The sequence below is a fragment of the Perissodus microlepis genome, chromosome 16 (genome assembly GCF_051167445.1).
Source record: "Perissodus microlepis isolate ML-2025 ecotype Zambia chromosome 16, ASM5116744v1, whole genome shotgun sequence".
NCBI lineage: Eukaryota > Metazoa > Chordata > Actinopteri > Cichliformes > Cichlidae > Perissodus > Perissodus microlepis.
In genome coordinates, this window is record NC_140476.1 from 12,921,833 (window position 1) to 12,933,184 (window position 11,352).

At 36.9% G+C, this 11,352-nt stretch overlaps 1 protein-coding gene across 2 annotated transcripts; it reads left to right on the forward strand.

The window, feature by feature from the left end:
- The first annotated feature begins 1,139 nt into the window (after window positions 1-1,139).
- Window positions 1,140-10,797, forward strand: dnajb2 (DnaJ heat shock protein family (Hsp40) member B2). Of its 2 annotated transcripts, XM_084908733.1 has the most exons (11): window positions 1,145-1,519; window positions 2,760-2,855; window positions 3,240-3,349; window positions 3,455-3,508; window positions 3,706-3,819; window positions 4,357-4,431; window positions 4,797-4,929; window positions 5,909-5,979; window positions 6,834-7,118; window positions 10,304-10,375; window positions 10,508-10,797. In XM_084908733.1, exons 2-10 carry the CDS (start codon window positions 2,791-2,793, stop codon window positions 10,330-10,332), a joined length of 936 nt encoding a protein of 311 aa, XP_084764859.1. In that variant the 5' UTR covers window positions 1,145-1,519; window positions 2,760-2,790; the 3' UTR covers window positions 10,333-10,375; window positions 10,508-10,797. The 2 variants fall into 2 exon arrangements, with proteins under 2 accessions (XP_084764858.1, XP_084764859.1); XM_084908732.1 differs by lacking the exons at window positions 10,304-10,375; window positions 10,508-10,797 and having other exon boundaries at window positions 1,140-1,519; window positions 6,834-9,670.
- Window positions 10,798-11,352: the final 555 nt, after the last annotated feature.

Sequence of the window (11,352 nt, forward strand, 5' to 3'; positions counted from 1 at the left end):
ATTTTATCAGCATTATGGTGAGAGGTAGTATTAGCAAATCCAGCGACATCTGAAACACTATGTTTTGACACATTACATAATTTATCATATACTTATTTTTAAACTTGATATACACAATCCTTTTTGTTTTTCTTCCCATGTTTCTGGGCGGCTCCACTTCACTTTTAGAAAAGAAATTCCAGCCTGTGTGTTCAGTTTCCTGCTTTTCTTCATGCCAAGCTGAGTGACCAGTAGGCGTTTACGATTTACTCCTGCTTCCTGCACTTTTTCCTTAGGCCAGCAGGTGAAAACAAAGGGACACGGGGAAAAAGTCGAGGTTGGTGTAGGTGAAATTGTCTGCCCTTCAAGTTTTTATGTCCTCCGATCAACATAATAGTCTTTTATTGGACCAAATTATTTTCCTGTGTAATTTATTCTCCTAAACAAATTGATTTGATGTGAAGTCGAGCCCACTTCAATTCAGTGCCAAATAATAACATTCATACACAAATGGCAATCTAATTACGATCCAAGGTCCCCCATCAAAGATCAATCAGATTAACAAAAAACAGACATCAGATTAAGAAATAACTTAAATTACAAAATTAATCTAATTTATTCATTAAACTATTTTAAATGCCAATATCAAGTCCTAAAAGTTTCATATATTTTTTTCAATCTTATTTACAATATTCATTTAAAAAAATATCTAGATCTCTTTCTTCGACATCCCACCTGCAGTACCAATCTGCCCACCAGGAGGCGGTCTTCTACACTTTACTATTCATAACATGGCCTAGGAGGTTTGATTAAACGTCGCTGAGAGGTCCACATAACTCTGATATTACATGATGTCCTCATTGTGTGATCCAGATCAATGACTCTACCGATTAATCACGTGCTAAACTGGAAACCTAATTTCTATAATCTACCAATAAGAAAGTACAGCGGGATGTCAGAATTACAACTTGACTGTAGTAAAATCGTTTCCTCGTTTCCCCGCTCCAGCTACACGGGAGCGACTGTAAATTATTTAGTAATTTCTGCGATGATTGGGTGATCTGTATTTGAAAAGAGAAAAATAGTTTCTAGGTTTTGGCATACGTTTATGTTTAGAGGTTAAAGCATTATCACGGAGCAACAGGCGGGCGCTGAGGCATGCAGGGCGGGCCCGGTGACGTTTCCAAACGCTGGCATTTTCTAGGCGCTCTATTTTTTTCTATGCGCTCGCGGTGACGTAGCGCGTGGGGCTTAGAGGAGCACTCGGGACAAACACAGCTGACTGCGCGCATGCTATCTCGGTGGGGACTTCAGCGCAGACCCTAACGCTAGGTTACAGTCATATTGGCTTGGTGGAAAATATTTGCGGTGAAGAAGCAGGCTGAAAACAGGGGAGGTGCCTGTGCGGCTGTCAACAAAGGAGAAGAAAAAGAGGGGGAGTGTAGTCCAGAAGGACCGCTATAACAACTAATTCATTGTCGCTCCAAACTGGTGGACAGACGGCTAAACTGCTCACTCATTAGGCCAAAACACTCCTAAGGTAGGTCCATTGCCGAGATTAGGCGTAACAACTTGTGCCTATCCAAATAGGTGCTGCAATTTATGACAGATGTCCAACTTTACCATAAAAGGAGATGTGCTACCGAAATACCAAATGATCTTAATTGTGCCCTAATGTCAATACTCGAATAGCACAGCACCTGTGCCTCCAAGTTCATCTGTCCCTGTATTTAAGCATCTATAAGGCCTGCAGTCATGTCAGCACTGCAGCAGTTGACAAATGCCTTGGCGCTAGAAATAACATAGTAATGAGGCTTGTATGAGTGCATGGCTCATCCTGAAGGGGCAAAGAAAGTTAGATTTAGTTGTTTCACCTCAGTTCGGAAGTCCCCTTCAGCCCCGAAACGATTACAAATGAGACTGGCATCTCGGTTAGGGTGTCGTCTGTGGCTATTATAGAACAGCTGACTGTGCCAAGATCTTATTTATTTTTTTAAAGATAACAGGCTTGATGCTTTCATGTGACCGTTCTGAAGCAGTTTATAACAGGTACATTTATGATTCAGTGAAGTCTGCTGATTAGTTTTTTTTTACTCTTTCAAACTCAATATATTTGTTGGAAATTTCAAATTATAAAAGGACCTAAAGGAGGATTTTTAGACTAGTTAAGAGAATGTATTTGGCTTTAAAATCTCTACAGATTAAATTTTCTGTCCTTTTATGCATGCATCACATACAAGTTGCTAATTGTTTAGATAAAAATTAAAACATTACTAACCATACTGCTTCCACACTAATCTCATATTCTAGCTTTAAAGTGCTGATTAATAATAATTAACTAAAGTTAAAAAGCATTCTTAAAACTAATGTAGCTTTAAACTCAGTATAGTTCAACTCACGAGTCCTACAGTAATACAGCTGTTGAACAGTTTGAGCAGCACTGTCTCAGTGACATCATAATTTAAGTAAATTTAGGGGGATATAATTTTCCAGCTTCTAAATACATGTTTTAGAATCGTTTTACTGTTTCCAATAGATCCATTGAGCTCATATAATCTCCACTACAATGGTGATTAAGCATTATTTAAAATCTATTATTATTATTGTTATATTCTATCTATTCATTATTTAAAATCTACTTGGTTCCATAGATAAAAAAGGTGTTTTTTAGTCAAGAGGAGCATTTTTTTTTTAAATGATGCAGAAGCTGTGCATCCACACACATTGGTGCTTTTAATTTTTGACCAAACGAAACTTGTATTTGTATTTTTCTTTCAAAGCGTGGTGTTTTGAGGAGTTACAGGAGGTGACATGGTGGACTACTATAGCATCTTGGGAGTGTCCAAAACAGCCACTCAGGATGACATCAAGAAAGCGTAAGTATCCTGGCACTATTTCAAGTGTTAGAAAATATAGTCATAAGTAACAAAAAGTTCACTTGAGTAAAAAAAAAATATCTGAAGATATATTTGAAGTGTGAAAACCTACTTTAGATAGCAAGGTTATGTAAGCACTGAAAAACTGAGGCCACTGCCAGTATGTGTTTTTGTGTGTTTATTTTTTAAGAGTTTACAAACTTTAGACAAACTTTGAGTTTAATTTCAGTCCAAAAAAATTTGCATTTCAGGGCAAAGATGCATTATCATATTATGTCACTAAATAAGCTCATATCTCATAGATAGAGGTTTAAGAACCAGACCTTCATTATGTGTGTGGTTATTTATATATAAGCATGGATGTTTGATGTTGTTTGTGTTCAGGTACCGGAAATTGGCCTTGAAATGGCATCCTGACAAAAATCCAGACAACAAGGAGGAAGCAGAGAAAAAGTTCAAAGAAGTCGCTGAGGCCTATGAAGTCCTGTCTGACAGTAAGTCACCATAGATGACAACTGGTCTAATATGTACAAGGTATACTGTAGATGTATATGTGTACAGATATTGATATTCGTGGGTAATTTTTTCCTTTTTGACAGAGAGCAAACGTGATGCATACGACAGATATGGAAATGACAGAATGCGACACACAGGTATATATATAAAAAAATCAGTGATATTGTTGCATCCATTATAGTAATCATTAGCAATCTTCTAATTTTTTTAAGAAAAAAATGTGTTTTGGTAATTTTCTTACTACTACTACCTACCCTTCCTACTTGCTCCTTCTCCTTTACGTTTGTCCTCATTTTTCCTTTTCGCTCCTGACTGTGACATGTTGGTTTCTCAGGTTCATCCAGCTCAGACTTTACAGAAATGCCCGGCTTCACCTTCACATTCCGCAGCCCAGATGAGGTGTTCAGAGAATTCTTTGGTGGACAGGATCCCTTTGCCAGCTTCTTCGGTAAGTCAAACATATATTGGGGTGGGGTTCATCTGTTATTAGTTCAGGAACTAATACTAACATTTATTTATTCAGTCTAGACGTAAAATAAAAAAATATGATGAGAGTAATTTGTCTTAGGTCTACTGTAACCGAACTAAATTATATGCTATAATATATTCCAAAGTTACAAATATAGGAAATAGCTTGAATATAGACAAGTAGCTCAATAATAAATATCCAGAATATTACAGAGATTAAATATAAATGGTCGACATTCTACTCTAAACTATCAACAGTAAAACCTCTAAACTGCTATTTGTTATTTTCACTGCAAAATGGAGTAACTATTGCACTGCGTACTGTACATTAGAGCTGTACAGGCAGATAGCCACATGCAGGAATTGTTTCCTGCTTCATTTAGTGGTGCATTTGGGTAATCTCAGTCTGTCTCTGAATGCACTCCTGTGACTGGCCAGCACGTCATGGACAGGGTGGGAGGTATTGTCCATTACTGTTGTATTTTTATGTACTTGCATGTCTTTGTCTCTCACTCAGATGACTTCTCCTCATTTGGAAGCTCATCCTCTCGTCTCAGCCCGGGGAGATTCTTCTCTTTTCCATCAGGAGGAGGTAAAGAAGTAAATATTATAAGTAAACTGTTTGCAGAGGATTGAAGAGGATTTTCTCATGTAGTTTTTCCTTTCAGTTTTACTTTACTGGTAATTAATGCAATTCTACTCAGTTAAACTTCTATTATAAGCGGTTTCTATCATCAGTGGTTGCCAGGAGTGTCTCACAGAAAGAGGGTCTATAACGTTTTGTGTTGTATATAATCAACAAATGCCAGATTAATGATATTTGATATTGCTAATATCAAGAGTTTCACTTGTTAGTTTAAAAAATACTTAAAAGAATTAATATCAGGAGATGGGTTAGATACATTAAAAACTAATATTGCTTTCCTCTCCTCTCTTTGATTGTTTGACTCTCTACAGTTGAATTCTCCTCTTTCTCCACTACCTTGGGTGGTCTGGATGGGATGGACAGCATGGGTGGAGGGATGGGCAACTTTAGATCAGTTTCTACTTCCACTCGTATCATAAATGGAAAACGCACCACCACCAAGAAGTATGCAATTCCTTATCAATTCCTATTATGCAGCAAAGGAAGTACATATTCAAGTGTATTATCTTCAAAGCAAAACGTGAAAAATTAATTGAAGAATATATTAAATTTAGCACCAGTAAACAGTTTCACATTCCAGCGTTTTAAGAATTATCTTGATGTGACTGTGGTTGCTGAATAAGAGCAGTGCATATGTGCATATTTGAATTGTATTTGTCTCAATAGATTGTCCCTAGAAGCAGATCATCATCTATTGTTTGGGAATACTTTAGATTTAGAACAAAGAACAAATCATATGCAAAGGGCACCATAAAGTTGTGTTGGAACTACAAAGCAACAAAACGAATGTGTACACCTACCTAAAAATGCAGCATTCACACTGCAGTATGAAAAATGCATGAAGAGCCTGAAAGGCATTGTAGAGGTTGATGACATGTCTTGTCCGATATCAATTCAGAAATCCATAAAAGTGAGGCTGTACATCACAAACAGCATATCGTTTAAGCCCACAAAGATGTAGTGGAAATACCAACACGGTCTAATTTAGTTTCTCTATAGATCTGTTTTTCTAAAGGGGGAAAACTTGCACTGTATGCAAAATGCCAGAGGGTAAGCCTAATTAACAGGAATATAGTGCAATGTAAAAGTGAAATCAGTGCCCTCGTTATTAGTTTATGTTCTTCGTCTACTGAAATGAATCAAGGGGAAAGTCTGCAAAGGGGACTGTCTACAAAGGTTTGTAGACAGTCCAAAGCATAGATGTGAAAGCATTCTTATCTTTATGTGGCAGTGCATTTGTGTCACTAAAATGAAAGTGAGTAATTGTGGTAGATAATCGTGATTATAGTGTTAATCAAAATATTTTTTGGCTGTAATTTTGCAGCCCTAAGACTGAGTACGCACTTGCACAAACACAGAGGCACTAGAAATGGTGGTGGCTTTTAAATAATTCCACTTATGTCTGTATTTGTCTTTCCTACAGGATAAAGGAGAATGGGCAGGAAAGAATAGAGATTGAGGAGGATGGTGTGTTGAAAAGTGTTCTAATTAATGGTGAGACAATGCTGACTGAATAAATGAATTGAGATAAAAAAAAGCAAACTAAAAAAAAAAAACTTTTTTCTGGTGCTTATTTGCTTTAACCTGAAAATACAAATTCAGTGTCAACTTTTTCTAATACAACCACAATTGTGTCAAAATGCAGTGCTGCATTTGCTTATTCAAAAGATTTCAATGCAAGCATGGAAATGTGTTAAAAAAACAGACGAGGTTTCAGTTTGTATTTAATTGATCTTATTCTTATTTTTAATATTTTTGGTATTTTTAATTCAGGTTTTTTTGAGTCAGTTCCCAGAGTAGGTTTGCTTTTTAAGTTTAGTTTAATTTTTAAAAAGGTTTCGTTTTAGTTTAGTTTTTATGACTTTCAGTGTTAGTTTAATCGTATTCAATTGAGGACATGCGCCAAAGGCAAAATTTAGGAAAATTAGTATAGATATTACAATAAAAACACTGAACTTTTTGAAAGCAGTTAACTCTTAGTCTTGTAGACATCTGAAGTCTCAATAAACAAATTCATAAGTGCCTCATCAGCACCGATGAATGTAATTTTACAAGTTTAACAAATACTAAGGATATTTGCTTGATATTTTTCACAAAATAATTTCAGTTAGTTTTATTTTTTCTTTTAAAGCCTTAATCATGTTTTTTTAGGCCGCGGAAATGCTTTTCACATAGTTTTAGTTATCGGTTTAGTTTGTTTAACTATATGTACCTTGGCTTTAGTTTTTGTATTACCGCTTGACCTGAAGTTTTTGCTTGGTTATGTGTTTTTCTGTATGTCTAAGGTTTTTGCTTTGTGTTGATTGTGCAGTGAGACAGCTGTCTTGTTGTTTTTGTTTTGATCGAAGGTGTGGAAGATGAAATGGCCCTTGCTCTGGAGCTGAGCCGACGAGAGGAGCAGGCCACTCCGAAGCCACGACTCCAGAACAAAACCGCTGAGTCAGACAGATCCCGCCTGAGCCCTTACACTTCACCCACGCATCATTCATTTAGCTCGGCCCCATTCTACCACTACGGGGTTCCGGGAGGCAGTGAGGATGATGAGGAAGATGAAGACCTACAGATGGCTTTGGCATGCAGCCTGTCAGAAATGGAAGCCCAGCAGAGAGCTGCTGCTAACGACTACATATCAGGTGCTCGGGGTGGGGGCAGAGCTGTCAGTGACAAAACTAGGGGCCGTTTAGATGGCGGGATTGCTAAGGCAAAACATTTGAATGTACAGAGCAGGGAAGAGGTTGTTGCAGGGCAGAAATGTAAAGAGATAAAATTGGGTTCAGTGGCTGGAGATGGATGCATCAGTGTGGCAAAGGGTACAGTGGAGCCAGGCTTCTCCCCTGAGTCATCCACAACTGCCAGCACTACACCCCTAAGCCAGTGCAGTGAGGATAAGTTTAAACCTGTGATAAAAAGTGATTGCAGCGTGAAAAAGAAAAAGAAGTGTGGGTGTGTTGTCTCCTAATGATGTGTTTTTGTAGGTTTACTTTCTTTGGGTTGCCTTATTATACTGACCTCAGTGTTTTGCCTTCAGCCAGCTCTAATGTAATGTGAATTGAGCAGATCTTTATTTGAGACAGTGCCTATACTGATGACAAGGCTTCACATTCCTCCAAAGGAACACACTAAAGATAAGATTTGTGGTTATGTTTCTACATTATCACAGGAATTTAAATTGTTTTTGCATTTGGGTGCAAGCTGGTGTGGAGGATTGCTTGTGAACGCGAATTTGCCAGATATTTGCATAGACTGATGAATTGGAATTAAGTGATGACTTAGATCTGTTGTATATATGGCTTCAATTGAGTCTTTTGTGAGGACCAGTTTAAGTAACTCTAAAACAAAGCTTGAAAGGCCTTTTAGAATTTAAGGTTTGAGTTTAGGTTTAAAGCCAAACCTGGAGTTAGGAATATATTTGGGAATTTTGAGGTTTGTGTAAGTTTTTTCAGAATACATTATGTCAGTGAAGGTCTAAAATTGAGTGTGTGCGGTGGTGTTTGTGTGTGCATGTCGTTCTGTGTAGCTCTTTCTGTGTTTGAGTCAGCTGAGACCTTGCCATAGAATTTTCTCATTCAGACTCTCTGGCAGTGGGAATATTGCACAACTGTGCCACACGAAAATCAAAGGTAGCCCACAGAACCTTTTGTGGTTTATTTCCAGGTTGCCACATAAACTCCTTTTAACTGAAGACCAGTGTTTCTCAGTCAGCTTGTTATGATGTCCAGAATAAGTATGAAGCAATAAGTAGTTAGGTGAAGCACATGCTCACACACTTTGACTATCTTGTTGTTGGAAAGTTGAAGTAGGGGGGAGCTCGTGTATCATTAAATCCAAGTTTATCATATGTTGGTCCTGCACTTTTACCCAAATAGCATTAAAATTGTAATCAGATTTTAGATTATAGTTTGGGGAAAGCACTTTATTTAAGTTAAAGGACAAATCACAGTATTGTGACTGAAACAGCTACAAATAATGATTGTTAAGTCTTTGTACATGTTAACTACTTATGTGTTTGCTATTCTTACATTATTGATGCAAACGTGCCAAGCTTTATAAACAAATTAAAAAGATAAATCAGTTTTTGGATTCTCCTTGGTCCTCCTGCAGTAGGTGTGACTGAGAGTGTTGTCAAGTGATTGGAGGAAGAAGAAAGTGACAATGATTGTGACGGCAGTGTGTTACCTGTCCTGGATTTTAAAAAATTTTGCATTATTGCATCCGGTTACAGGATGTATAATAGCTAAATGATCAAAGAACATTTGTTTACATGCTCCCTGAGCGAAATATTAAACCTCAGCCAACTCCAGATGAGCTCCCTTGTGTGCAAAATTACAAACACATTACTTTAGGGGTGACTTGATGACTTTCCCTCCTGCACTGCTTCCCAGCTTTCAGGCTTAAATACTTTTTTGATTAAATTATATGTCTTAATAATTAACGAAAGTAGACAAAAGTAAATAGGAATAAACAGACTAGTTTTCTACAATTAAATTTCAGTTAGACAATCAGTCAGCTGCTACTAAAGTTGGGTTTAATGTGAATGGTAACTGAAATAGTTTATCCAGCTCATATCCGCAAATATTGATTTTGTTGGGCTGCATGTTTGTGTCTGTGAGACAGTCACAGGACGGAGTCACTGAAGATAGTTAGTGTTGGAGCTCATGGATAAAACTCAAATATGCCTTTTTCGTAGATCTCAAGTAACATGAAGATACTGCCAATGTTTTAAGTGCAACACTAAGAAATGTTTTAAATGTGGTTGTTGCTGCAGGGCAAAGCTGAAAGCAAAAGAAAATCATGCTGGTGCCAAATCATGCAGATGTTAAAATAATTACTGCTGCCAGTGTTATGTTGTAATATGCATTAAAAAAAGACACATGCCTGTCTCAATGAGTTTCTAATTATAGGCAGTGTCCCTTTGCCCTGGTGTGTTTTATGCTTTATGTTTGTAATTTATATTGACACATATTTTTCACGAGTGCCTCATTTATCATAGATTGCATGAGTTTTGTTTTCACTTGAAAGTATAGCTGTCAGCACTGGCAAAGACTAAAAGTGAAATAGGCAAATGAAAACTTTAATAAATATATCAGCCTGTATTAATTGTTACTGATTACTCACATGTTGATGTTCTTTTTATTTTCACATTGTTAAAAAGGAATTAACGAATAAAGATTGTGCCACAAGATAATTTGGAATATTTTATTTTTTTAGAATATGGCAGCCACGTATTTTCCACTAATTTACACTAAATTCATGCTAGTGCAAAATGATGATACAGTATGATAACTGTTTGATAATTATATAGTCATGAAAATCTGAAGGATTATTTTCAGTTCTCAGGACCCTTAAACATTATAAGACAACAGAATCATGCATTAAAAACTACTTCCTGCTTTTACTGATTTGGAAACTGCACATGTATGTGGTTAACGGTTTCTGTGTGTCTTGATTAAGTTCAGATCAGGAGCTTATATTTTCAGTTTAGCCCTTATTATGCGAGTGGCATAATGCACCATTTGTGATAAGATATGTAACAGGGGCAAGAGCATCATTAGTCATTGTGTTTTAAACTAAAACAGTAATTAAGTCCCATAGACTGTTGTGTGTTTTTATTTTATTGTATTTTTAATTTAGTTTATCTGCACTTACAACTTCCTTGGATCGGGTTATTCAGTCTTGTTGGTGTTAATGTTTAAATGTGCTGGATCACATACACATTACTTTTCATCTGTTATGTAGCAAACACATCTAGTATCATATTGTTGGGACATAAGTTTGAATACTTGTTCGTTTCTCTTACGATTCATGCTTCCTGTTTCAGACTCAGACTTCGAGGCCTTCACAACCTAACCTGATTGGCTCACGCTGCTCTGTGCCCTTGCCCTGCCCTGAGGTAAAGAACCAGTGTGAATCTGAGGCACCCATTCCTTCTCCTGCCCCCTAAACTCCAAGTAGATGAGATCAGATGATGCCTACTTGCATATCTGATTAAGTATAACCTGTCCTTGTACATCTATTCTTACAGGTCAAAGATTATATCCCACGATGCACTTTTCTATCTCTGCCCACCATGGCTCCTACCTGCTGAATGACACTTATAAGATATATGTATTTAATATGTTTGTGTCTCTGAGTGCATGTGTGTATGTAGCTCATTGTGGAACAAAAGACTGAAAACTCTAAGGAGGTACAGTAGTTACAATCATCTCTTCATCAAATCATCATGTTTCTAATAAATATGAAAACAGTGCACAAAGCAAAAAGAAAGTTCTTGTAAAACACATGAAGCAGAGAAAATAAAGATTTTCCTGCTGACTTTTTTTCTCAGTTTGTGGTAGCGTCTTTGTGGCAAGATTAAGGCTGTCTAACAGTTAAGATAAAACCATAAAGTTGAGGTAAAAAGTTGTAATACGTTTATCTTTAACTCGTGTTTGTTGTTATAGGATAAAAAACCATTTAACCCATAGAAGATATATAAAATTTAGATGTAGCTTAGGGTAAAAAAGTAAAGTGCAACACAAACTGCATTCTTTATAATTGCCAGGAGGGAGTGACACCTCTGGTTTAATAGAAAAATGTCCAGTTGTATTGATGTCTTTGGAAAAATGATCATACTGCTCCTATAATTTGCGACCATAGTAAGAACTTTTCTAATGATCTGAATTGCTAGTTTCAAGTGTTAATGGTGTCTGTTGATGTTAAAAAAGGGATAAAGCAGGCTGCTATACTGTAGGGTGGTAGGGTGGGCCCTTGGCTTCTCACTCAGATCACTCTAGCTCATCACATCTTGTTTCCAAAAGCCAAGTTAGTGAGTCAAGATGCTCAAGGCTTCATTATGGTACTTGATGATGGATTATATCACAGTGGCTA